The 26,440-nt window shown below is 38.4% G+C and overlaps 1 protein-coding gene and 1 long non-coding RNA gene across 2 annotated transcripts in view; one reads left to right on the top strand and one right to left on the bottom strand.

Moving 5' to 3' along the window:
* Positions 1–11,119, top strand: part of LOC121014159 (uncharacterized) — a 34,195-nt gene extending 23,076 nt beyond the window's left edge. Inside the window, exon 4 of the long non-coding RNA XR_005783062.1 lies at positions 11,023–11,119. This is a non-coding gene — a long non-coding RNA (uncharacterized LOC121014159). The remainder of the gene's footprint in view (positions 1–11,022) is intronic.
* On the bottom strand, positions 2,572–25,619 carry FAM240B (family with sequence similarity 240 member B). The gene is made up of 3 exons (XM_040450173.1): positions 25,522–25,619; positions 10,945–11,090; positions 2,572–2,810 (listed from the first exon to the last, which is right to left on the bottom strand). The coding sequence occupies exons 2-3, from the start codon at positions 11,085–11,087 to the stop codon at positions 2,717–2,719; spliced, it is 237 nt and encodes a 78-aa protein (XP_040306107.1). The 5' UTR covers positions 11,088–11,090; positions 25,522–25,619; the 3' UTR covers positions 2,572–2,716.
* Positions 25,620–26,440: the final 821 nt, after the last annotated feature.

The following is a 26,440-nucleotide window of genomic DNA, read 5'->3' as shown; positions in this document are numbered from 1 at the left end:
TCCTGGGAATATATCTATTTTCTAGCATAAAGCCACTAGAATAAAGGACTTTTGAATAAGAATATTTGCTGCTTCATTGTTTGAATGATAAAAACCTGAAAATTATGTGACTGTCCATCTCTAAAAGAATTGTTGACTTTATTATGGAACATCCACATCAGGGTATAATATGATCCCATGAAAAATATGAATTGGAGCTAAATTGACCTAGAAGCATTTATTTTATGTATTGATTTATCTTTATTTAAAAAAAATTTGTTTTTAATGTTTTACTTATTTGTTTTGAGTGAGAGAGAGGGGGTGGGTAGGGACAGAAAGAGAGGGAGAGAGAGAGAATCCCAAGTAGGTTCTGCACTATCAGTGCAGAGCTCAAGGCAGGGTCATATCCCAGGAAACTTGAGATCCTGACCTGAGCCGATACCAAGAATCAGACACTCAACAGACTGAGCCACACAGGTGCCCCACCTAGAAGCATTTATATGAGGAATGGTTGAGTGAGGAAAGCAAGATGCAGAAAAGTGATCTTATTTTGTAAAACGTTACTACACAAACACATTCACACAATGCCCTTTAGATATAGAGTGTGTGTGAGTATGTGTGTGTATGTGTATGTGTATGTCTGTGTGAATGTGTAAGTAAATGTAATTGTGAATGTGTGTCTCTGTATACAGCCATGTGAACATGGAGAAAATACAGGAGGACTCAAACCAGGCTATTAACATGGGTTACAGGGTACAGGGGTGGCAGATGGTAGGGAGTGCAGAAAAAGGGAGGGGGGCAAGTTAAGATGGTGAAAACAAAGGAGAAACAGTTAATAAAAGCCTACCAACATGTATGGTATAATCATTTATGCACTTATATGAAAGTATATATATATGTGTATGTGAATTACAAAATTCGAAAAACTTAAAAATATAAGTCTAATTATTTCATTCTTCTACCTTAAAACCTGTGTCAATGGTTCAATCCAGAACTGAGAATCTTTTTTTTTCTTTTAATATTTATTTATTTTTGAAAGAGAGACAGAATATGAGCAGAGGAGGAGCAGAGAGAGAGGGAGACACAGAACCCGAAGCAGGCTCCAGGCTCTAAGCTGTCAGTGCAGAGCCCGATGCGGGGCGCGAACCCACGAACTGCAAGATCATGCATGACCTGAGCCAAGGTCAGATGCTCAACCGACTGAGCCACCCAGGTGCCCCTAGAATTGGGAATCTTTAGCCTGGGCTCTAGAGGCCACTGCTCATCTTTCCACCCTCCTATAAAACAGTTCCCTCTTCAGTCTGTGTCACAGACACACATTTCCCAGTTCTTTACTTCCCTGTGAATTCCTAGTCCCCTCTGCTCTGCAGTTCAATGCTCCTCTTGGCTCTTCACATATGCCATTCTCCTCAGTCCAGGACATTTGACCCTTTTTCTTTTCGCAGATGGACTTTTACTCACTTTATAGGTCTCAGCTTAAATAGCAGTTTCCCAGTGGGCTTTCCCTGAACCCGCCTATGTTCAGGGAAATATGTATTCCCATACCTGAACCCCTTATGTATTCCCATAGTTCTCTGTCCTTACTAAAATTGTATTTTATTATTAACCTCTTTTTCCAAACTTTGCTCAGATTTTTCCCAGCTGTAGTTTACTGCTTATATTTTATACCCAAATTGGAGAAGAACCTGTAGCAGGGGCCTGGATCTTATAACTATGGGGATGTGAACTCACCTCTCCAACCCTCTTGCCACTCCATGGCTCTCTTAGCTGTGAGAAGCCCTTTTAGTTTTCCAAGGAAAGCAGTTTATGCTACTATATGGCATTTATGAGGGATGGATGCCTTCCCCAGCATTGTCTCAGATTATCTTCCCAGGGTCTCTCTGGCCATGTGCATTCCTTGGTGCTCAGGACTCCTCTCTCTGTCCCCTAGAGAGGAACCATGGGCAGAAGAGCCCTAGCTACTGTGACAGATAGAACCTCTCCCACCTTGTGGTTATGCTCTGTAACTGAGAAGGAGCTACAGTGAGGGTGACTGTAAATTCCAGAATGTATCTGGGGCCAGCAGAGCTGCTCTAGCACCAGAGAGCTAAACAAGACAGGCATGAGGGAGTTAACACAGGGCACATACCAGAGAGGGCAACCACGTTTATTAAGCATTATTTTATTTTCATTGCATGTTTCTAGTTAAAGATGTTTATGAGAAAAGAATTCATATGAAGAGAAAGGAAAAATAATTAGTTCAGTTCATTTTCAAACTGTATTGTTTACCAGTTATTTTCATAATAATAGCTATATTCGCAAAAAGCAGTGACAGGAAGAAAAGATTGACTCTGTTTTTCTAGAAGACCCAGGGAAGCCAAATTCCCATCCAGATCATCGCCTTTGGTAAGATAGATCAAACATTCAGATTTCAAAATGAAAAGAAAATGTGGAAATAAATTACACTACATGGATCATTGAAACCCGGGGAGTGCTAATTCTAAGAGCTTTTTATATTAAATAACCTGAGCTTCCCTGTCCCACTGGCGGTCACCCTGTCCATGGCAGAGAGGATTGAGTTGGATAATGACTCCCATTAGCACTGGGGGGAGTTTTCACATGTAAATCCCTTACAAATTGGAAAGCAAATAGAGAGTGTCCTGCTTAGTAAATCAACATAACTTGGGTGTTAGATTTTTCTCCTAGAAGAGTGCCCTTGGTGGCTTGTTATCTTTGAAGTGGATGAAGCAGGAGGCTCTCAGCCCACCGTATTTGTCTGCTTTTTCTTCTCATCAGGATTGTCCAGCATCTGTAGCCTTTTCTCCAGTCTCTGCTTCCATTCTTCTCTGAGCCTGAGGAGAGGAAAAATACAAATGCTTACTGCTTTTACCTCCACATCTGATGGTCCAATTGAAGTCTTTTGTTTTTCCTTCTAACAAATATTTTTGAGAAACACATGGCTTTTACAAATTAATGAAGAAATCAATAGATAAATGAGCAAAGTCTATGAATATGTGCTTTTATAATTTATTCCTTCCTAAATTGATTCAATATAATGTCAAACAAAATCCCAGAAGGACCTTTTGGTAGATATTGATAAACTTTATATGTCAAGGCAAAAGAAGTAGATTAGCCAAAACAATTTTGAAGAAGAAAGCTGGAGGACTCACATTACTTGATTCTGTGACAAGTATGGCAAGACAGTATGGCACTGATGAAAGAGCAAATAAATCAGTGGAACAGAATAGAATCTAGAAATAAGTATGTGCAAATACAGCCAATTGATTCTTGACAAGAGGCAAAAGCAGCTCAATGGAGAGAGGATATTTTTTTTAAAACAAATCATGCTGGAGCATCATACGTTTATATTCAAAAAATGGACTTTAGTCTATACTCCACATCTTATACAAAATGAACTCAAAATGGATCACAGACCTAAATATAAAATGTAAGACAATGTGGTAGAGTCCCCTCCCTAAGAAATGTTGTATGAAAAGACCTCTAGATAAGGGAAGGCAACCTGGCTATATGTGTATGTGATATCCCTCATGACTCTGTAACATGAGACCAGCCAATCAGATTATGTCTTTACATTACCCATATATGGGAGACAAAGAAGTAGAAAATTAATAAAAGGCTACACTAGGTGGCATTCGAGGCTCAATTTTTCTAGTAGGAACCCAACTGAGACCATGTTGGCATGAATAAAGTTGCTTCCTGGGAAGAAAGGCCAGAAAGGTGTCACTAGTTTCTATGCAAGAATCCTGCTGTCAGCTAAGGCTTCTAGAAGATAACCCCACAAAATAACATATTCATTATTTCCCTTGGATTAGGGAAAAAAAATTCTTAGATACAACACAAAAAGCATGATTCATAGAAAAAAGAATATTTGGGGGTATCAAAATTAAAAATTTGCTCTATGAATGATACTGTAAAGAGAATAAAAGGCAAACCATAAATGGAGAAAATATTTGCAAATCACATATCTGTTAAGGGACTTGTTTCTAGAATATATAAAGTTCAAACTGAATGATAAGAAAATAATGTAGTGGGTAAAAAATTTGAACAGATATTTTACCAAAGAAGTTGTATGGATGGCAAATAAGCACATAAAAGTAATGCTTAACATAATTAGGAAAATGCAAATTAAAACACAATAAGTTATCACTAACCTCATAGAATGACCACACACACACAAAGGAAAACAAATAAACAATGTCCCCCCTCAACCCACTCCATCAAAAAAACTCCAACAAAATTAAAAAAAACCCTTACAACTAAATGCAGATAAAGTGTTGGTCAGGATGCTGAGTAACTGAAAGTCTCTTACATTGCTGTGGAAATGCCAAATAGAACAGTAATTTGGGAAAATAGTTTGGCATTTACCATATGACCCAGCAATCTCAGTCTTGGGTACTGACTCGAGAGAATGGAAACTTGTGTTCCACAGAAATCTGTATGTCAATGTTTACAGCAGTTTCATTCAAATCATCAAAAACCATAAGTAACCTAAATGTCCTTCAAGTGGGAGTGGATCACCAAACTGTGATACATCCATATAACAGAATGATAAGGAATAGTCAGCTGACACACACAAAACAAGAATTAATCCCAAATACATTTTGCTGAGTGAAAAACGTCAGACTGAAAAGAATACATACTATATTTTTCATTTATTACACTCTGGAAAAAGCAAAATCATAGGGATGGAGAACACATCAGTGGTTGCCAGGGGCTGGAAGCTGGCAGAGGAAATGACCATAAAGGAACAGCATGAGGGGATTTTTCAGAGTGACAGAACCATGTCATATCTTGATTGTGGTAATTATATGACTCTAAGCACCTGTCAAAACTCATAGAACTGTACATACATGAAAAGAAGTGCATGGTGCTTATAAATCAATTAAGAAAAAATCTACAGTAAGATGGGCAGAGGATATAAATTGGCTGTACCAGAAGAAGAAATCCAGTTGTTTCCTATACATATAAAAAGATCTCAACCAAACTTATAATTAATTAAATTCAGTTTAAAACAGTGAGATGCTATTTTCACCCATCAGATTAATAGTGATTAAGAGTTTGACAATACACAGCGTGAGCAATCTTTCCACCTGGCACTCCCATACTCAGGGTGGGAGTTTAAATGAATACAACTTCTCTGCAAGACAAGAAATCAAGAGCTATCAAAATTTTAAAAACCAAAAAAACCAAAAAAAACCAACTCATCTTTTGACTTTTTAATTTTTATGAACATATCCCATAATTTTTGTCCATGTATGCAAAAATGTATGTGCAAGTATTCTTATTACAACATTGTTTGTGAAGCCAGAAAACAAAAAACAACCTAAGTGTTCTTTGATGTGATTGGTTAAATTAATTGTTAACATCATTGTAATGGAAAACATTAAAGAAGAACTGAATGTGCTGATATTGAAAAACTTCCAAGTAATTTAAAAAAGCAAGGTGCAGAAGTATAGTCTCATCTTGCATAAAAATATAGCACACATATTTATTTGATTATTCATTTTGAAGTTTTTGGGAAAGATATACAAGAAACTGTTGATGTCAGCTTTCCCTAGACAGCAAGTCTAGGAGCCCAAGTAAGAAGGAACTCCCTTCTAACTATATATTCTTTTGTGATGCTTGAATTAAAAAAAAAATGTGCTTGTGTTAGTTTCATAAGAATAAAAACAACCACAATGAAAAGATTGGGTAAATGCTTTCATTAGTTTGATAGAGTTGCCATAACAAAATGCTACAGAATGGGGGTCTTCAACAACAGAAATTTATTTGGTCCCAACTTTGGAGGCTGGAAGTCCAAGATCAAGGTGTCAGTAGATTTGGTTTCTCCCAAAGCCTCTCTCCTTTGCTTGCAGATAGCCTTCTTGCTTCACTCTCATGTGACCTTTTCTCTGGTGTGTGTGCATACCTGGTATCCCTTTGGGCATCCTAATCTCCTCTTTTTTAAAGGACATCAGTCAGATTGGATTAGGGCCCACGCTAAAGGTCTCATTTTAACCAAGTCACCTCTTTAAAGTCCTTATCTCAAAATACAGTCACACTCTGAATGTGTGAAGGTACACAATTCATTTCATAACAATGCTAATGCAAAGTAATGCATGCTTAACGCAGGAAGATCAGACTATATAATAAAGAATTTTAAAAAGTTGGATTCAATCTTAATTTTTTCACTCTTACAAATAACCCTAAAATGAGTAATGATAATACTTATTACTCTTTTCATATACCTATTTTCCTCAGAGGGATTCCTGGAGACCAGTAATTTAGAGGGTATAAATATTTTGAAGGCTCCAGGCACCTATTACTAAGTTGGCTTCTGGAAAGTTCTCACTTAAAACTCTGCTCACTTATGGGCCCAGGAAAGAATGGAAAGAATCTGGAGTGTCATCCTGTTGTTAGGTGTAGTTGTTGCTTAGCTACATTAGCAACCAAAGATCGAAAGCTGAAATATTGAGAGAAGAGTGAGGGTTATGGAGAATAATAATAAGACCTACCCTCACTCTACCTTAGATTAAATTAAGGTAATGGACATAAAAATACAGTTTGCTTCTTTGAAAGATGAGATAAAACATAGAATGGCTTCTCTCTCATAAGCAGGCAACTGCCTCAGAGGTCCTTGCATGGTTTATCTAAGAAGTGATGATTTTCTGGGGTGCCTGCGTGGCTCAGTTGGTTAAGGGTCGGTGACTCTTGATTTCAGCTCAGGTCGTGATTTACCAGTTCGTGGGTCCGTGGCTCTGTGCTGACAGTGAGGAGCCTGCTTGAGATCTTCTTTCTCCCTCTCACTCTGCCCCTACCCTGCTTGTGCTCTTTCTCTCAAAATAAATAAATAAACTTTAAAATAAAAAAAAAAGAAGTGATGATTTATTGAACTTATATGACCTGTTGATATCACCTATTGTAATTTTCATAAGCTATATTTTCCATTATACTTGTTAAGTATGCATCTTAATTTGTAACCAAACTGCTGTCTTGTTATAAGCATCTCTGAAAGTTTCTATAACTGAATCTTCCTCCAAATGTACATGACTTGTCACTGAGATCTTTTAAAGCTCACTAATAAGGACTGCAGTCTGTGTATTTCATGGAACTCAATGGACTTTTTAATATAATGTGGATACATTCATTAATTAAAGGGGCTTTAACTTTTCTTGGGTATGATGGGTGTAAAAATGCACCGCTCAGAGTTGCTGCTGTGGGGAGCATCCACTTCCTTCCCTTTCTCTTTCCTGGAAGTTGGACCTATATCACCTTCTGATGACTCTCCTTAACTTCTCAGTTATAATTACAGGCTGATCATTTAGACTTAGGTGTCCATATAATTTATCATCTAAACTGAAGTACTTTTTTTTTAAGTTTTTTTAACATTTATTTTATTTGTTTATTTACTTATTTGAGAGAGAGAGAGAGAATGAGAAGGGGAGGGAAAGAGAGAGGGAGACAGAAAATCCAAAACAGCCTCCTTGCTGTCGGCACAAAGCCTGATGTGGGGCTCAAATCCGTGAACCCTGAGATCATGACCTGAGCCGAAGTCAGATGCTTAACCAACTGAGCCACCCAGGCACCCCACTTTTAAAGTTTATTTATTTTGAGAGAGAGAGAGAGAGTGCTGAAAGGGAAGATAGAGAGGGAGAGAGAGAGAATCCCAAGCAGGCTGCACACTTTCAGTACAGGCCCGATGAGGGACTCGAACTCATGAACTGTGAGATCATGACGAGCAGAAATCAAGAGTCAGATGCTTAACTGACTGAGCCACCCACGTGCCCCTAAATGGAGATACTTTTAAAATAAAAAGGGAAATTATGATCCATAACTGTAACAAAATGATAGACGTACACCTGGACTGCCCCAACAAACCAGGAGGTTTAGTCCTAGTACCTACACTGCATTTGATTTTCCTCAGATTGTCTCCATCAGTTATTTGCAAACAGTTTTCAATTTCTCTGTGGACCACCCGTATTCCTGTTGTGTTGCTTCTTTCTGGCCATTGTCAGAGAGAGTAAGGGGCTTTCCAGTTCTGAGGTCCCTCATCTCGCCTCATGATCTCGCCTCCAAGGCCTCTGCTAGACGCACCAGTTGCCAGGATAAATTGATTCTCTGCAGCTCTGGCTGAATTCCTCTGTCAGTGAACCTGCAGGAGAGTGTGCTAACAAGCATGTCCATGGTGAAACACCTGTTTCCACTCTACCCTGCTTTGCCACAAGTCTTGCTAGTCAGATCTGCCGAGAAGAACATAAAGCAATATTGATTTTGTTCTATCAGCAAAGGTGTTGGTGGGAACTTTTAGGGTTTTTGTCTTTTAGTGTTCACTCTGAATATTTCTGTATTGTTCAGAGGCTTGAATTTGCCTTTATAAGTGGAGAGTAGAATCAAAAAAGAGCCTGAGTATTATGTATGTGTGTCCAGTGTACTTATGTATAGTGGAGTATGGGAGATAAAGGCCACAGGGACAGGATAGGGACTTCAGGGTTTATGATATTCGCTGGTCTGCAAGTGTATGTTGGAAGGTACACTCTTACTCTGTTTCAAACTATTTTCTCAGATCAGCAGGATTTAAACAAATATTCCAATGTTCTGCTCTTGGTATGAAAATAAATCTGAGATATTTAACAAAAATAATAACAAAACCACTAGGTTTTGGGTCTTTTTTTCACAGCTGACAAGGGAAATAGCTCTGGTTAATGAGACTCCACAACAGAGGAGCAAACAAACCATAGGAAGCTGCCTCTACTTCCTCACGCCTTAAGATTTTCAATGCAGAGCCTCTGTCCAATTCTTTAACATTTATTTGTGGGACACAATGATGAAATGTTTCATGATGAGCACATTTTGAAGATTTATTCTCTTGGTTATAGAGGGGAGAGAAAACTGCACCCACTTGGAAGGGGGGTCATTTCTGAGGCACATGGGAATCTGGAGAATGATTTGTTTAAACATGTATTTTAACATTTTAAACAAAATTGTTTAATTATTTGTAAATTCATTTGTTCTATGGACCATTTGCAATCAGTTGCCTTTTTTATAACTTCATTTTGCCTAATTAGAAATGGCACAGTATCGTTGTAGAACCTTTGGAGAAGCTAGGAGAGCTCATACACACAAAAGCTGCCATTCTGCCAATCAAAACTAATCACTCAGTATCAGCATATTTTCTTTTAATGTTTTTCTTGTATATACAGGTAGACTGTGTATGTATTTTGGCAAAAATAAAATGATATCACAAATTATGCTTTTAATCCCATACCTTGAGGGTTCTGGACGGGAAGATGCGGTATAGGGTTCATGATGGGATCTGGCTCCCTGGTTTGTGGGCCAGGACTTGGGGGCAGAAGATGGCATGAACCACACAACTGATTTTCCTCACTCTCCTGGAATCTCCAGGACTGGATGCTCTAGTGTGTGACTCTTCTAGCATCTAGAAAAGCCTGATTTTGCTTGCTGGATAAATAGGAATGTAGCTGGAATGGTGGCAGAGCTCTTCTTTGGCTAGGAGAGAAGTTATTTCCCCTCAGGCGTTAATCAAGATTTTTAGAAGTTGATGTTGGTTCAACACATGTGAACTACACATGTTTTCAGCTTAGCATGTTCAGAAACATGGAGACATAGTGCCTCGCTGGCCAGCAGAATATTTAGCTGCCACTCCACTTGTGAGTGGGTGTCTTAGCAAAATAGACGACTTGACTGAGCTGTTCACATTTTAGGGACAGAGAACCCAGATAGTCTCTGAAAAGTTGAGTTGATCTGTCTGCTCCAAGGCTCTGCACATGTGAGAGCAGGTGCTGGCTCTTTTTTTCAAAGTGATGTTGACACATGTGACACATGTCTTCTCACATAAGGATATGTTCTCCTCTCCACAGGTTCCTTTGGCTAGAACAACAAGTTTACTTGCCAAAGAGGGGAATACCATCTTTCCCTTCCCCCAAGAATATTAATATGTATCTTCCCAAATGTGAGATCTCTCATAGTTCTGTTCTGTTGACTTAAATTTAGTGTACCTCATGTGCTGGGGATTACAACAGAGGCAAGGTGGGGGAAAGATTTTTTTCAGTTTATCAAGATATAAATAATAGAACTTCATTTTTGTTTATATACAAAAAAGGCTCAACCTTATTTATGAGTCACTGGTTCTCAATCAGAGGTGGCTTTGCCCTTGAGGGGATATTTGGTAACATCAGGAAATATTTTTTGTTGTTACAATGGGAATGGGAGTCCTACTGGAATGTAATGTTTTGAGGGATGTTGATAAACATCTTACAAAGCACAGGATAGCCCCCTGACCCCAAAGCATTATCTGGCCCTAAATGGCAATAATGCTAGATTTGGAAACCCTGGTAAATGTGGTGACAAGACTAAATGAGTAGATGAATTAATCATGTCTTGAGTTTTCTATATGCTATGATGTTTTGACATCGTAAGAACCTTGCTGGCCATGGAAAGGCCCAGAGCTAGCCTTTTCTTAGAGGTAACAAAGGCCTGCTGTGAGCATGTCAACCAATCCTAAGTCTATGGCCCCAATCACCTCTAACTTCCACATGGTGAAGCCATATTTTCCCTGCCCCAAATCACCCCAGGGCTAGGTTCCATACAACTAGAGAGCACATCTATAGCCAGAGCCCTCTGGAATTACTCAAACTAGACAGTGCTAAACTGTTTGCTCTGCCTTGCCTTTTGCTCAGGAACTCCAATAAAAACTCTGGCTTAGATGTTCCCCATGCTTCTGTCTTTTGCTTCCCCTGTGGCCCTAAATAGTATGTGGTGACCCTTTCTCTGATACCTGTGAATATAATCTTCATCCAAGTCTTGTTTTCCTTTATTCTCATGGCTGCACTGACATTACCATACCATACTGAACATTTGCATTCTTAGAACAGTAATAATGAATAGAACTCAGTCTCTCATATTCACAATCTGGTGTATTTCTATAGAAATCTAATTTAAAAAATAGTAGAGAAATAATCCACATACTTTCTCAGGGCGCTCCTTCCCTGACGGTCTTCCTCCAGTTCCCTGTAACAAGTCTGTTTGCTAATTTCTTTTTCCCAGAAGCTTTTGAGTTCGTGACATGTTTCACAGCAGAAGACTTCCCGACGGATATATTGATTGTTCATCCCCTGAAAAATAAAAGAAAAAGAAATCCCAGAGCCATTCTAATTTTGGAGTGATGAAAGGTGAGTTTAAATCTAGACCCTTCTGTTTACACTTTTTGTGACTGTAGACAAATTACATAGTCACTATGATTTGTTTTCTCAACTGCAAATGGGAATAATAATGGTTCTGTCAGAAAATATAATACAAAAATTTTGAAATGAACAAAAACAAAAAAGGTGTCTAATAACCCGTAAAGATTATCTTCTTCTACCAGGGGCCTACCCATTTTATTGTCTTTGAGCTATTTTACAACTCTGAAATTATAGAAAAAATATAGTAATGCAAATGATTCTTGAACATAAAGAGTCAAATAAGTTTTGTCCAGGGGAATGCAACTGATAGTTGTGTGGATACCAAGCAATTTTAATCTACTTCTAATTCATTTCAGTATTCTTGATATCCTACATCTGTATGTTTTTTTTAAATTCTTTTTGAATTAGTTGTGATACCTTACTAGTTTTCCCATTAATTAATAAATTAAATAAAATATTTGACTAATTTATTATTATTTATTTATTTAATTTATTTCTTGTTCATTTTATTTTTATGATAGTTGTGATTTTAACTTAAAGAAAGAAGTCTTGACAGTTACTTCACAGTTGTGTGTATATGTATATAAAATGAGATGATACACGCAGAAGCTCTAAACATGGCAAATATGCAATCAACAAATGTTAAGCTCTTTCCATCTTTCCTCACAGAATAACAATAACCTCTACTATTTGTTGAGCACATAATGTGTGATAGGCCTTCTATACACACTTGCATTTGATTCTCCCTACAACTCTTGGAGGTGGGTGATTCTACACTCATTGTTCAGATGAGGAAACTGAGAAATAGAATTTGCCTCTAACCTCATAACTGAACGTGGTAGAGTGGGACTTTGAACCTACGTCTGTCCATCTTCAAAGTGGGTACTTTTGGCTCTGAGATTCTCATCACAAGAAATGGCCACTATATCTGGAGATGGCCATATACAGAGCAAGCTCGTGTGGCATGTGTGTGTGTGTGTGTCCCGTGAAAGTGCACATGTTTAATGCTAAAAAGGGTTTAGTTTTTATGTGAACATTGCCCATTTTCCAGATCTTAGTGGCTCTGGCAGGGAGCTAAATGCAGTGGACTACAGAAAAGATCCGTCTCTGCCTGCTTGACAGGCAGGTAGATGCAAAGGACTGCAGAAAAGATCCGTCTGATGAGCACTGGCTCAGACAAGAGCTCTGGCTCTAGCTCTGGCTGGAGATTAGGAAGGACCTGGACCTTACTGTTTTGCCATTGTTTTTGATACCTTGGAACAAAAAATAGGTGCTCAGTTATTCTTCATTAAATTAAATGACCCTTGTCAAGCTAATTTTTTTCTAAAAAAAGCTGGCCTGGAATTGCCAATGGCCCCTCTGAACTATCTCAGATGCTGAGGGAGGGTCTGGAAGGCGATTTTTGTACTTTCTGAGTAGGGGATGTGCTCAAATATATTTGCCTTCTGTAGTCTCAGGAGGTTTGTGTTGTGCCTGAGAGAGCCTCTCCGGATTCTGTCTGAGCCCTGCTTGAGTTCTGAAGTTCTGGCCTGGAGGTAGCACAGACTCCATCTACTAAGAGCTTATTTTCCACTTATTTTCTCCCCCAGGCTAATGGATTCAGTGCACAGAATTTGAAGAAATTCTTAGTCACTCAACATTGAAAGACTTGTTAAAAATATACATCAGAACTCATAGAACTAGAGTAGGTGGTGGCAAGACTGAATGAGTAGATAAATTAATCATGTCTTGAATTTTCTATATTTTATGATGTTTTGACATCATAAGAAGCTTGCTGGCCATGGAAAGGCCCAGAGCTAGCCTTTTCTTAGAGGTAACAAAAGGTCTGCTCTAAGCATGTCAACCAATCCTGAGTCTATGGCCCCAACCATCTCTTACTTCCACACATGAAGCCATAGTTACCCTGCCCTCACCTATAGCAGTTAGTTTCCTATAGATTTAGTTCAAGCTGCGGAGGTGTCTTAAATTTTCTTATTTTCCTTACATGATTCTGCCTGTATAAATGCTAGATAAGAAAATAGTGCTTGCTTTGAGCAGGGAATAAGGCATTGATGCAAACATGTAACTTAAGTATACCAAGAGTAATAATGCATGACTTATACACACACTCCTTTATTACAAAATGCTCCTAAACATTTCAAGTTCATATTAGATATCTGGTATTCAGAGAAAAGATAGTTTGGCCAAATAGGTACTCACTGGAATTTTTTTCTTTTCTTGAAATTTACAATTAACATTTTATTCTAAAGACTTTTTCATTAAAAAAAAAAAAGAAAGAGGCCTATGCAGGCACACAGACTGCTCACATCATCCTGTCATTTCACATTTACCCAATTTGGGAAAAAGGTGTGGTTTGGATATGGAAGGAAGATTTATTCTAGCAAACATTGTAGTTGCATAATTATGAGCTAGGTTAAGAGAAGCAGTTGTAAGCAGTGTGGTGTTCATACACTCAAGGAATAAATTAAATCAAAGTGAGACCCAAGGAAATCAGGCAGCAGGATCTGAAGGATCTGATGCATGCTGCCTCTACTTCTTGTTCCCTCCAAAGGGTTGTGATCTTTGAGAAGACTTCAAGAATCATAAATTTAGATACTCTCAGTGAACAGGCAGGTGTCGTAAAGGAGTAAAGCTATTGGATCTGCACAACAGAAAGCAATGGGCACTGTGGTCATCTGTAGAGACACCTCATTCAAGCACAGAACACTGTGCTGGCTGAAAGAAGGATGGCTTCCTTGATGCAGTCTGAGGGTTCCCTCATTGCCCTTCTTAAGGGATGAATTCTCTATCTGCAGCTTTGGCACTATGGTTTTTTTCTTTAGCTTTCTTAAAACCTCTTCCCTGTGCTCTCCCTGCAGGGCATCTTGAACTATTTTACTTTCTCTCTGCTGGTTTCCTTCCTACTGAGTTTCTCTGTGTAGCCCCTTTCCTGCCTCTGCACCTGAGCATGGGATACTGTCCTTATTGGCCAGTCTCTCTTGCTGTCATCCCCGAAGCAACTAGGATTGGAACTCTTCACCAAGCCTTGCTTCGCCGACTAGGGGATGTGTGGAGACAGCTGTCCTGCCTGCCAACACAACTGCAGTCCTACCTCAGTCACCTTCCCTGGTGGCCATGCCCTGACAGCCAGGATGGCCAGGGAGCTGAATAAGAGGGCAGGACTGTTGTCACTATTGTGACTTTGGGCAATAAGCCCTTCATGTGTTCTGAGACCCAGTTCTATCATCCACAAAGTGGAGATGAAATGTGGTAATATGGATGAAAGTGCCAAATATATTGCCATTCACTCCCTAAATGTTCATATACCAACCCAGTACGTGCTTGTCTTTGGGGAGCTCACAATCTGTTGTCCTATCCCTGGTAAGAGATCAAAAGTGTTAACTGAATTTGAACTACCACCTAAATAAGTTTTTGTTGTCTTTAGTTTATGCATGATATTAAATGCTTTGCTCCTTATTGACTCAGCATGTATTTAAGGTTTATTTATCTGTTGCTGGGCTGTCAGAATTAGAACTCCTTAGATCTCAGGGATAAGATGCTTCCCTTCTTGTCTGAGGTCCAGTGTTGGACTGCATACAGAGAAGCCTTTAGCAAAAGCTCTTGGTGATGAGTTTCACTCTTACATCACTTAAGATGTTATATTTGGGGATCTTTGTGGCCAGATCCTATAATCATATTCACTGAGTGATGCCCAATATGTTTAAGAATGTATATAAATAAGGCAGGGAACAGAAAATTTAAAAAGTCTATTTTTCCCTGGGAGTATTGATGAGAAACCTAAGCACTGACGGTTACTCTCTCTGCACTTGTAGCTGGTCCAGGCAGAGAAAATCACCCACTATATGCCCTATGTATATGGTGCTGCCCTATAGATGCTCCAATGAGGGTGAAAAGACATTACTTTCCCAAGTTGTTCTGAGTGGGATCAGGAAGAAGAGAAAGCCTCTGTGATCTCCTGTGGGACAGTTTGGTACTGCTTTTATAGTCACAAAATAAAAATACTATGGAATGTGAGGACACACAAACCTGTCAATTACCTGAAATCTCCTGAGTCACTTTTAAAGATTTTGAGATTAAGTTCCTATTTTTTACTGAGGGACTTTTCAAACTCAAGTGTCTTCCTTCTATTCTTGTGCAAGTGATTTTTTTTCTTTTATAAATCCAAGTTTGGATCTTTACATTCATCCTTTCTTAATTTTAGTTTGCTGCTTTCTTCTCACTATAGGTGCAGATTGGAGAGGAATAGGCTTCTCAAGTGAGCGTTGAGTGCTTCTGATTTATTTTTGGTCCCACTCTAATCCTGAGATTCTCTAAGAATATAGAGAACATATTCTCTAAGAATATAGGATAATTTCTTTTTCTTAATACTCAGAGAGCTGTGTTATTATTCACCCCCCATGGCTCAGAATTCGGGAGGAGCAAATTTAGATAACTCTAGTGGCCAGAAGTTCACATAAATGAGTTATTCTGGGTATTTTCATAATTAACACTTAGGAATGGTATCTGCTTCGCCTCCTTTAAAAATATATATCAGATTCACTGCATTTATCATTTTTGTATCTCTAATTCTGATTTAAAAAACCCCTGAATACAGAGAGTTATTTCTTTTTAAAATAGACAATAGGGTATTGGCAATGGATACTCAGCCCTTACGAGACAACAAAGAGTGGAAGTGAGTCCAAGGATGCAGTAGGCCTCCCCCCACCAATGCGCCATTAAACTTGCTGCCACACATTCACCTACTGGCTGGTGGGCTGCTTATCTGTGATCTCTGGCTTTATTGAATACTAACTGAATACGCTTCACTCTTTAAAGTGCTTTACATCTTGCATTCAACTCTCACAATCTTATTCTTATCCACATTTGACAGAGGAGGTACAAAGAGGCAAGCCATTGCCCAAGGTCATTGATGCCCAAGGTCACTTCCATGGTGATGGAGCTGAGATTGAAACCCTACCCAGCTTCAAAGCCTGTGCTTGCCACTGTCACACTACCCAGCCAGTCAGCCAGCCAGAAAGACGATAGATCCTGGGAAGAACTGGGTCACATGAGAAGCACGCATCTGGTTAAGTTTGTTCTAAGCAATGTGCAAGTCATCAATTCTTTATCAAGGCAGAACTAGATTAACTTTTTTTTCAAGATTATTCCAGGCTTATTGCACTATGACAAACTTCCTTTCTCCTTTCTTATACCTTGTCAGAGGTGCCCACTGTTATCAGTTTTATATGTGTCATGATAAGGACTAAAACAAACACACACACAGGGCACTGATTCCTCCTATACCAGTACATAGTAAAATGTAACCTTCTTCTTACCATTCTGCCAAATGCTGGTTCTGTCATCTGGAGATTCTGCCTCTATAGCTACTGGGGAACACAGACACCAGCCCATTTCCTCTCAGGTGGTCTTTTTCCACCTTCAGTGAAAATATCTTTAGGAATGATGTTTCTAGGTCCAGTTGCTAAGATGACAGCAGCTGATTATAGGCCTAAGATGCTTTGATGAGTTTCTCTTCCCATTCCATCTTTAGACCCCACTGAACAGAGAGTGGAATGAGTTTTCTTCTCCTCTCCTCCTTCGCATATGGAATTTGGAGGATTATGTGAAAGTAGTTCTCCTCAGTGTAGCATCTTTTCAGAAAAAACTTTTTTTTTTTTAACTTGCCTTCCAAAATCCAGTCGGGTTATTTGAATTTAAGTCTTGAGTCTCTCTCTACAGCTTTTCCTCCAATAAATATCCTTCAAAGCCACTTCAGATTTTGCCCACAGTGTGATATTTGGGTCTTAAGAAAAGGCGCAGGTGAAATAAAAAGCCACCTGGGGCAGTATGAGTGAGTTCTTGAGTAGTTGGAAATTTTAACTAAAAGAAGATATGTAAGAAAAAAAATACTTGTATTGAATGTGTCCATAATAACTCAGCCCTGTTGTGTTCTGTGGGGTTTGTCTGAATTAACTGGGATGACAATAAGTCATTAAAAGGGGAGACCAACAATTGTTATTCAAGTAACTAATAATTAAATAAATAAAGAAGGGGCTTTGAGTCCATGTGATCTTGGGAAACTTACATAACCTTTCTAAAGCTTAAATTTCTCATGTTAAAAAAATGGATTTTTCTATGAATTAAATGAGATTACCAACCAATGCATTGAACATAATATCTGGTCTATGGAAAAATGCTCATTATCATCATCATTTATATTCATATTAGCAACCCACATTGAGTACAGTACCAAATGTTATTTAATTCTCAACATATTGTGCTAGATTTTATTATTCCCTTATTTGAGGATGAGGAAGTGAATCTGAGAGGTTAAGTGACTTTCCCCTAGTTCCAGAGGTAACAAGGGGGATAGCCAGAGATCAAGCCCAGACCTGTCGATTTCACAGTTCCTGGTCTATTTACTCATTGGGTGCTGACATCATGTATTAGTAACGATGAGCAATGAATCATGTTTTGCAGTTGCTAATGAGATCTTGAAAATTATCTCATTTAATGATATCAATAGCTCTGGGAAGTAGGTATTATTTCCCCAGACAACAGACAAGAAGCCAGGCTTAGAAGGTTTAAGTTCTTGTCCAAATCTCAGAACCAGTAAATGCCAGAGCTGAGCTCTAAAACTACTCTGTCTGACTCCAAAGATCCTGTCATCACCTCCCACAGTTTGAACCACTTTCCCCAGTCATTTAGGGAAAAGTTTACCTTCCAAAAAAAAAAAAAAAAAAAGGGACTAATTAGTGTCTATCATCATGAGATATAATTACCCCAAGATGCTCTTCAAGAATATTGCTTGGATCCACCCAGGTCCAACCTACACTGTCAGTTCTGAGAGTCCCTGTGGGCTTGGTCAGGAGCCTTGGTAACTAGAGCAGACAGCAGCTTGCGGAGGAGAGAGCTCTGGGCAGCCAGCTGGAGATGAGGGCCAGTAAGATCAGGAACATCAATATAGTTAGTTGATCAAATTTCAAAATGCTATAAAGGTCAATATTGAATCAATGGACAAAATTGGAATATGGACAATAACATGATCATATCAGTGTTAAATTTCTTGCAGTTAACACCTGTGCTGTGATTATGGAAGAGAATGACTTCTTAGGAAGTACCCACTGAGTTAGCTAGAGGTGAAGGCTCATGAGTCAACTAATTCTCAAAAAGTTCAGAAAAAAATAGGTAGATAGGTAAAACAAATAGTAAAGCAAACAGGGTGGTGATAGGAATACCTGAGTTAAAGTTATACGGGAATTCTTTGAACTATTTTGTAATGTTCCACAATCTTGAAATTATTTCCAAATAAAAAGTTAAAAAAATAAAAATTAATTTTCTCTCTTTTCAAGAGAAAAATTGCTATTTAGCTTTCTTCTCTCACATTTATTCCCAACTTCTTATTCAGATCACTAAGCTCTGTAAATAATCCCTACACACACTTTACCTTTTAAAGTTTTTTGTACTATTTTTTTAATTTTTTTTTTTTTAGTGTTTATTTTTGAGAGAAGGAGAGAGACAGCATGAGGCAGGAAGGCAAAGAGAGAGGTAGACAGAGGATCCAAGGTGGGCTCTGTGCTGACAGCAGAGAGCCCGATGTGGGGCTCAAACCCAAGACCTGTGAGATCATGACCTGAGCTGAAGTCAGACACTAAACGAGTGAGCCACCCAGGCGCCCCTGTACTGAGTATTTTATAATGCCAAAAAGTAAGAAAGTAAAAAATAGATGGAGCCATTCCAAGAAACTGAGGAGGCAACTTGAAAAAGCTCTCAATTACATTTTAAAAAATGTTTATTTATCTTTGGGGTCGGGGGTAGGGCATAGAGAAAAGAAGACAGAGGATCCAAAGCAGGCTGTGCACTAAGAGTGGAGAGCCTGATGTGAGGCTCAAACTCCCAAGCTGCCAGATCATGACCTGAGCCAAAGTCGGACCATTAACTGACTGAGCCACCCAGGTACCCTGGAAGAACCCTCAATTACAAAGCAACAAATATATATAACCTCATATTAGTTACAATCCAAAGAGTGAATCCAAACTGGTATACATTATTGAAAAAAATAAATGAGGGAGAAGGGACAATTATTCTTTTCAGGAGAATTCTGATGAATTAAATGTAGAAGGAAAGAGGGGAATAGAAAATCACCATGAGAACACCACAGTAATAATAATTGCTACAGGCAGGATCTATTAATGAATAGTAAAATTAGCAGATGAAACTTTGAAGACAAGATATTTGCATAGCCTCAAAAATATTCCTCCCCAAATTAACTAACTATTGTGGTGGTTTTATTTTATTTATTTATTTATTTATTTAAAAAAATTTTTTTAACGTTTATTTATTTTTGAGACAGAGAGAGACAGGGCATGAACGGGGGAGGGTCAGAGAGAGAGGGAGACACAGAATCTGAAACAGGCTCCAGGGTCTGAGCCATCAGCATAGAGCCTGACGTGGGGATTGAACTCACGAACCGGGAGATTATGACCTGAGCCGAAGTCTGACGCTTAACTGACTGAGCCAGCCAGGTGCCCCACGATTGTGGTGGTTTTAACATATGACCACAGGTAGAGCTGAATTCTCCTCTCCTTGCATCTGGCATGACTCGGTGACTAAAGTGAAAATAGTAACTTTACAGTGGAGAAAAAAAGCACCAATCTACCCATGTGATCAAGGTGCACATCACTGGTAATGAGCAATGTTGATATTATATGCCCCTGATATGGTTTGACAGAGGCGCACATTGCCTCTGTGGTATACCTCTCCTAACACCAGAAAATTATCTATTCATGAAAATACTGCAGATAAATTAAAATTTGAGAACATTCTACAAAATACCTGACCACGACTCATTAAAAGTGTCAAGGTTACAAAAGGCAAGGAAATATTGAAAAGTTGTCACATATTGGAGACTAAGGAGACATTGTAATGTAAATATATGATCTATCTATCATCTATCTATTATTATCTATCTGTATGTATGTATGTATGTATCTATCTATCTATCTATCTATCATCTACCACATAAATGCAATGTAGTATCCTAGATTGGATCCTCAAACAGAAAAAAAAGGACATTAGTGGAAAAACTAAAGAAATCCAAATAAAGTCTGCAGTTAATTTTATTATACAAACGTTAATTTCATAGTTTTGATAAGGGTATCTGTTTATTTAAGATGTTGACATTAGAGTAAACTGGGTGACAAGCTTGTAACTCTGTCTAAATCCAAAATGACTTCAAAATAAAAAGTAAAAAAAAAAAAAGGCCTTTATACAAGAGCATACATTTGACACTATGGACAGTTGTGGACAGTTATGGACCATTCTTTGCTGAGGAGTGTTTTCAATGCACACAAAGGAATCCTATCAGAGCCAACAGTGTCATGGAGCACAGCCCTACCTGTGTCATGAAAACAGTTTGCACTAGGAGTTAGGAGACCCCTGCATCCCATACGGGCAAGTTACTTACCCAACAACAGAAATAAGTCTGTTTTCTCATCTGTAAAATAAAACCATATGTATTTTCACAAAGTTAATGAATTTCAACTGAAAAAGCTGCTGTGGTAAATAGTAACTGACACAGTACATGCTTAACAAAATCCTGGGTTGTCTAGTTTATATCTATAAATTAATGTTGATTACCTACAAATCAAAGGCCACAGATTCAGAAGCCTGTGTGGTCCAGATGTGTTTAGAACACTCTGCTTAGAACACTGGCCGCTCCCTGTGGCCAATTCTAGAACGTATGGTCCATTTGAAGGACCTACTCAGCTCCAACTGACTTGCCAGTGGAACACGTTCCCAGTGTTACCAGATATTTGAGCTTTCCAAGAGAAGCTGGAAATCTTGATTTTTTAAAAATGCATATAATCTCCTTATTTTAAAAAGTTAGTAATGAATTTAAGATGTTTTAAAGTATTGTATGAAACATCAGAATATGTCTGTTGATGGATTTGGCCTTTGGTCACCAGTCTTTGAACCCTATAGGGACTAACAGGGAAAACCTGAGTTCCCCATGAGCCATGTAGCTATGTTTTCGATTCCAAAACAAACATACCCTGGACATGTGTAAAGTTAAAATAAAACCTTGCAAAACAAACCAAAACAGAATGTAGCCTCCTCCACCTCCCAGGTCACTGTTAACCACTGCAGGTTTATATTGGTCACCTCTAGGTGGTTCCATTTGATCACCTAATTGGGGCTGGAAGGGAACTGAGAAGCCATTAAACTCATCCCACAGGTCCCTGGGTTTGTGTCTTCCCAAATCCTTTGAAACAATGGAGAGCTTCCACACCCGGCTGAATTGGGAGTAGGAGCTAGATCGCCATACTCTTGTCCCATTAACGGGGCTCTAAACTACTCTGAAGCAAGGAGCCTGCTTGATAGGGTACCCTTCACAGGGTGCATTTTAGACTTGCTTGTCCAATAGACAAAGCGCCTATAATTTTTTTGTGCTGACACCACTCATCTGGTCAATTAAAAATCCCCAAAGAATTTTGATCTAAAAATGATAGCTTCTTTAGCAAATTTTATATTCTATTCCTATTAAAAACTTTGAAAGGTAAGTTGGTTAAAATACAAAATTTTGCTAAAATATTGTTTCTCTCCTCCCTGCCTTTACCAAAAATCCCAGCCCAGTGGCTGACTGTCACTAGTTATTTTTATTGTTTTTTTCTGAACAGAAAGAGCGGGCTCTAACTAGATTCCAACTTCTCTAAATCATTCTTTCCAGAAACTTTTTTTTTTTTTTTAATTTTTAGCAAATGGAATGTCTGGAACAAATCCACCTTTATCATTTCTATTGTCCTGTTGAGTGAGAATAAAATATTGTGAGCAATAAAGCATAATTCATTGGAAACTCAAGAGGTGTGAGAGGCGGCTGTGTCGAAATGCACAAAGTCAGCAGGAAGTTTGGAGTGGGAGGAGGGACAGGGAGCAGCAGAGCTGACAACGAAAGCAAACACTGCTGGCACACTTGGTGACAGTACTGAAGAAAATAGGACACTTGAGAGGAGAAATATGGAGACTTAGAGGTGCATTCACTTTCCTTTTTCTCCCTGGATATTGTAGGACAGTGTTTTTTCTTTGTTACCTTTTGTTGTGATGGTCCATGTAGTTGGGGACATGTATGATAATTACTGCATCACATAATTTATTCAATATTTCTCAGCAGGAAATCTCCCAAATAATTTGGCCAATGGATTACAAAGTTTTACACAATTAACAAAGATGGTCTTTTAAGACTGCATTTAAAAAAATGTAAATATAGTACATGTACATAGCAGAACACTTCAAAAAAGTACTGAAGGATACAAAATGAAAAGTCTTTCTCCTCCTTCCTCATTGCAGCCAGCTATACTTCCTGAAGATATCCACTGTTAATGATGATATTTCCATTTTCATGAAAGCCTATGTGCATATGTGTAGCAGGATTCTTGCACAGAGAGTCGTGATACTGAGGATTTTCTTTCCAAGAAGCAACTTTATTTGTGTCAGCTCGGCTCAGTTGGGTTCATACCCGAAGAACTGAGCCTGGAATGCCACGTGGTGTAGTTTTTTATACATTTTCTACTTCTTTGTCTCCCATATATGGTAACCCACAAACATGCAATCTGATTAAGTGGTCTCATGTTACAAGGTTGTGAGGGGTGTTGTCACGTATGCTCATAGCCAGGTTGCCTTGAGGTTTTTTTTTTTTCTTTCTTTCTTTAGGGAGGGGACCTTACCACACATGCATATGTGTATATAACATTTTCTTTTTTGCAAATAGGACCATACTGCATGCATGGTTCTGAAGTTTGCTTTTTCACTTAAGAAAATATTTCCTTACTAGCCCACCTTGCTTTTTACAGTCCCCATTTTTTAGGGATATTCCATGATTTATTTAATCATTCTTGTATTGATGGACATTTAAATTAATTCTTGTCTGGATCTAGTAATAAAAATTGCAGTGAATCATACATTTTGTTCATATATATAAGTATATGTAGAGCATAAACTTCTGTTCATATGTTGAGTGTATAATATTGCCCTCTGCAGTTACATGAGTGTTGGAATATTTATGGACTTAGAGGCCCTCTTTCTTTCTTCATTTTTTTAAAAAAAATTTTAATGGTTATTTATTTTGAGAGAGAGAGAGAGAGAGAGAGAGTGGGGGAGGGGCAGAGAGAGAGGGAGACACAGAATTCAAAGCAGGCTCTCGGAGCTGTCAGCACGCAGCCTGGGACAGGGCTCAAACTCATGAACTGTGAGATCATGACCTGAGCCGAAGTCAGATACTTAACAGACTGAGCCACCCAGGTGCCCCAACGCCCTCTTCTAAAGAAGTAATTCCGGGGCGCCTGGGTGGCTTAGTCAGTTGAGTGTCTGACTTCGGCTCAGGTCATGATCTCACAGCCAGGACCATGAGTTTGAGCCCTGCGTTGCCTCTGTGCTGACAGCTCAGAGCCTGGAGCCTGCTTCAGATTCTATGTATCCCTCACTCTCTGCCCCTCCCCCGCTCATGCTCTGTCTCTATCTCAAAAATGAATAAACATTAAGAAAAAAAAAAAAGTACTTCCAGGGGCAGCTAGGTGGCTGAGTAGGTTAAGTGTCCAACTCTTGATTTTGGCTCAGGTCATGATCTCACAGTTCGTGAGTTCAAGCCCCACATGGGGCTCTGCACTGACACACGGAACCTGCTGAGATTTCTCTCTCTTCTCCTGTGCTTCCCTGGCTTGCTCTCACTCAAAAAATAAATAAATAAACATAAAAAAATATTTTAAAAAAAATAAAGAAGTACTTCTAGTCTCCACTAGGGCAGAAAAGACCAATGCATTCAGTTCTTTGTGAAAAGGCAAAGCACAGCTTTTGGTCTTGTACTTAGGAGACCATACCTAGATGTGCCACCCCAAGACAGACCATGGAAAGTAGTTGGCACTTAAAAAATATTTGCTGAATTAATGAATAAGCAAATCATGGTATGCTGATATACAGTCAGTATGTGCTTCAATGAAATTATGTTTCAAACGTAAAAAGTACTCATCATTCAAACAAACATAAATTTTAACCGGTTTTATTGCATTCTTGTGCTAAAAAGAATTGTTTTGATATTTTGTTCTAAAATAGTTTGAGATAAGAAAAAGAAATGCTCAAAGTTCTAATAGTGGATATGTTGAAATGGCCAGTTAAAATTTCTGTTTCTCCTATTTTCTTTGGATGGTATTTAGCTTATGTTATTTCAACTATATTATTATTAACCATATAGTTATTTCTTATATATGTTTAAATGTGTATTATTTTATGAGTGTCATATTCTGTTTAAAATATTTCTTTTTTATTTTAGATTTGGCAAAGATTTTAGATTTTATTTTAGATTTTATTTTAGATTTATTTTAGATCTGTGAATGGAGGTTCTTTGACATTCCCTCTGGCTCTAATAGGGAAATCCATCAGCATCAAGTTCAATGGAATAATCTGTGCCTTCAACAGTACAGGGGCTTTGTATTTCAGTTTCTTCACTCCCAGATGAGAAAGAATACCTGATTGCCTTGCATACAAGTGAAGGGCAAATATCAATAATTAGACCTTTAGCAAAAAGGAGCTATTCTCTGATAAATGAACAGTTCTATTTCTCTGTATTCCTTACAGCAAAAGTTTTTTTTTTTAAACTAAAGTTTATATCTATAGAGAGGGTTAGTTTTATTGGCAGTAATTCATTACTAGTTTGAAAAGTCATAATTCCAATGGCAATTCTTAAATTTACTTTATAGATTAATTTACACTTAATGAAAATCCTTTTAAATAAATATCACTTTAATCAAATATCATTTATTAAACCTTGACTTCGTGTGAGGATCATGTACTTATGTCTATCTAAAGAAGAGCTACATCTTTTCAGGGCATTACATGATGGCCAATCATAGAAACTAAAATGAAAGAAAATTCTGCAGTTTAATCTCATAAATCCCAATTTACTCAGTCAAATGAAAACCCAAAATTAAAGATTAATCCTTCTGACTGCCAGTTTTCCAAGAAGCCTCCATGGTTTGGGGAGCTATGGTGAATGTTTCCTTGGGACTAAGTTATCCATCAATCAATATGAGATATATTCTACATTTTGTTTAATCTTAAGAGAGATTTACTCTGTGAGATCAGCACAGATTTCTCTCTTTTTTAAAATATACTATTTAACTTGAAATTCGTGCATTGTTAACACATAGAAATCAGACATGGAAAGCCTCTGTCTAAATCTATTCCCAAACTGGTGCAAGGTAGGTGTTCAAAGTAGAGAGAAAATGAGCCCAAGTGGCCAAAAAAAGACAAACGTATAAGGAGTGTGTCTCAATTCCCAGCCCCAAATGTGAGCTGATCCCACACCTGACAACACAAGTTCAACACACTGTACCTTAAAGATGAATTTGCAGGTGAGCTGATATCCTGCTGGGGTACAAAGGAGAGTAAATTTCACAGACCTGCTCCTGACTCCTCAGCTCTGATTTGTGAAGGTCACGGGCACTGGCCTACAATCTCATTGTTACAGCCCTTTATATAGGAGTGGAGGAGTTACAGAAATCCCTGAGACTTTCAAGGTCACTTGAGCCTAATTAGTAGCAGAATCAGACAATATCTTTTTAGGGACATTGCAGCCTTCACTTGTGGTGAGAGATAGCTCTAAATAAATTCCATCTCTTGCTACCTGACCTCCTCAGGGCAGACAAGCTTCTGTTTTGGCTGGTCCCATGAGTGCTATGACTTGGCCTGAACTAAGAGTGATGATTTAGAACATGTACTGGATTATCCATGTACCCTGTTCTTCTGAGACTTATGAAAAGCCATCCTCTGACCCTCGGTGTGCACAAGGGACTGGAATGGTGGGACAAGTCACTTTTGGGTGTAATATTACAGGAAGACTTAGAGAGGCATCTTGTTCTTTGGAGCCATTAATCCTTGAATGGAATCTGGTGATGACATATCACGGTCTGCTTAGTTCTCTAACCAGTTGGAGCAGGAATTGACCTCTGGTGAGTGTTTTCCAATAAAATGCATCCAAGTGAGATCGACTTCTCATTTTAGAGTAGCTCTTATCCCATTATGGAGGAGCACATTTTGTCCTTAGGAAAAACATTTAGAATAGTCACTCATCTGATAACAAAAATAGCTCTGGTTTTCATCAACTCCTTCTACCATGCTACTAATTGAATACTTATTACTTGGTTCAGTGGGTTAGAAATTTATAACTTACATGATGTGTGATAATCTTGACCAATATTGATATTCAAATTTTATCTTGCTGAAGTGGTAATATTTAATGTTGGTCTATGAAA

Source organism: Herpailurus yagouaroundi, unplaced genomic scaffold, assembly GCF_014898765.1.
Source record: "Herpailurus yagouaroundi ecotype Mexico unplaced genomic scaffold, PumYag 201, whole genome shotgun sequence".
Lineage (NCBI taxonomy): Eukaryota > Metazoa > Chordata > Mammalia > Carnivora > Felidae > Herpailurus > Herpailurus yagouaroundi.
Note: the sequence above shows the minus strand (reverse complement) of the source record. Positions and strands in the feature narration are given on the sequence as shown.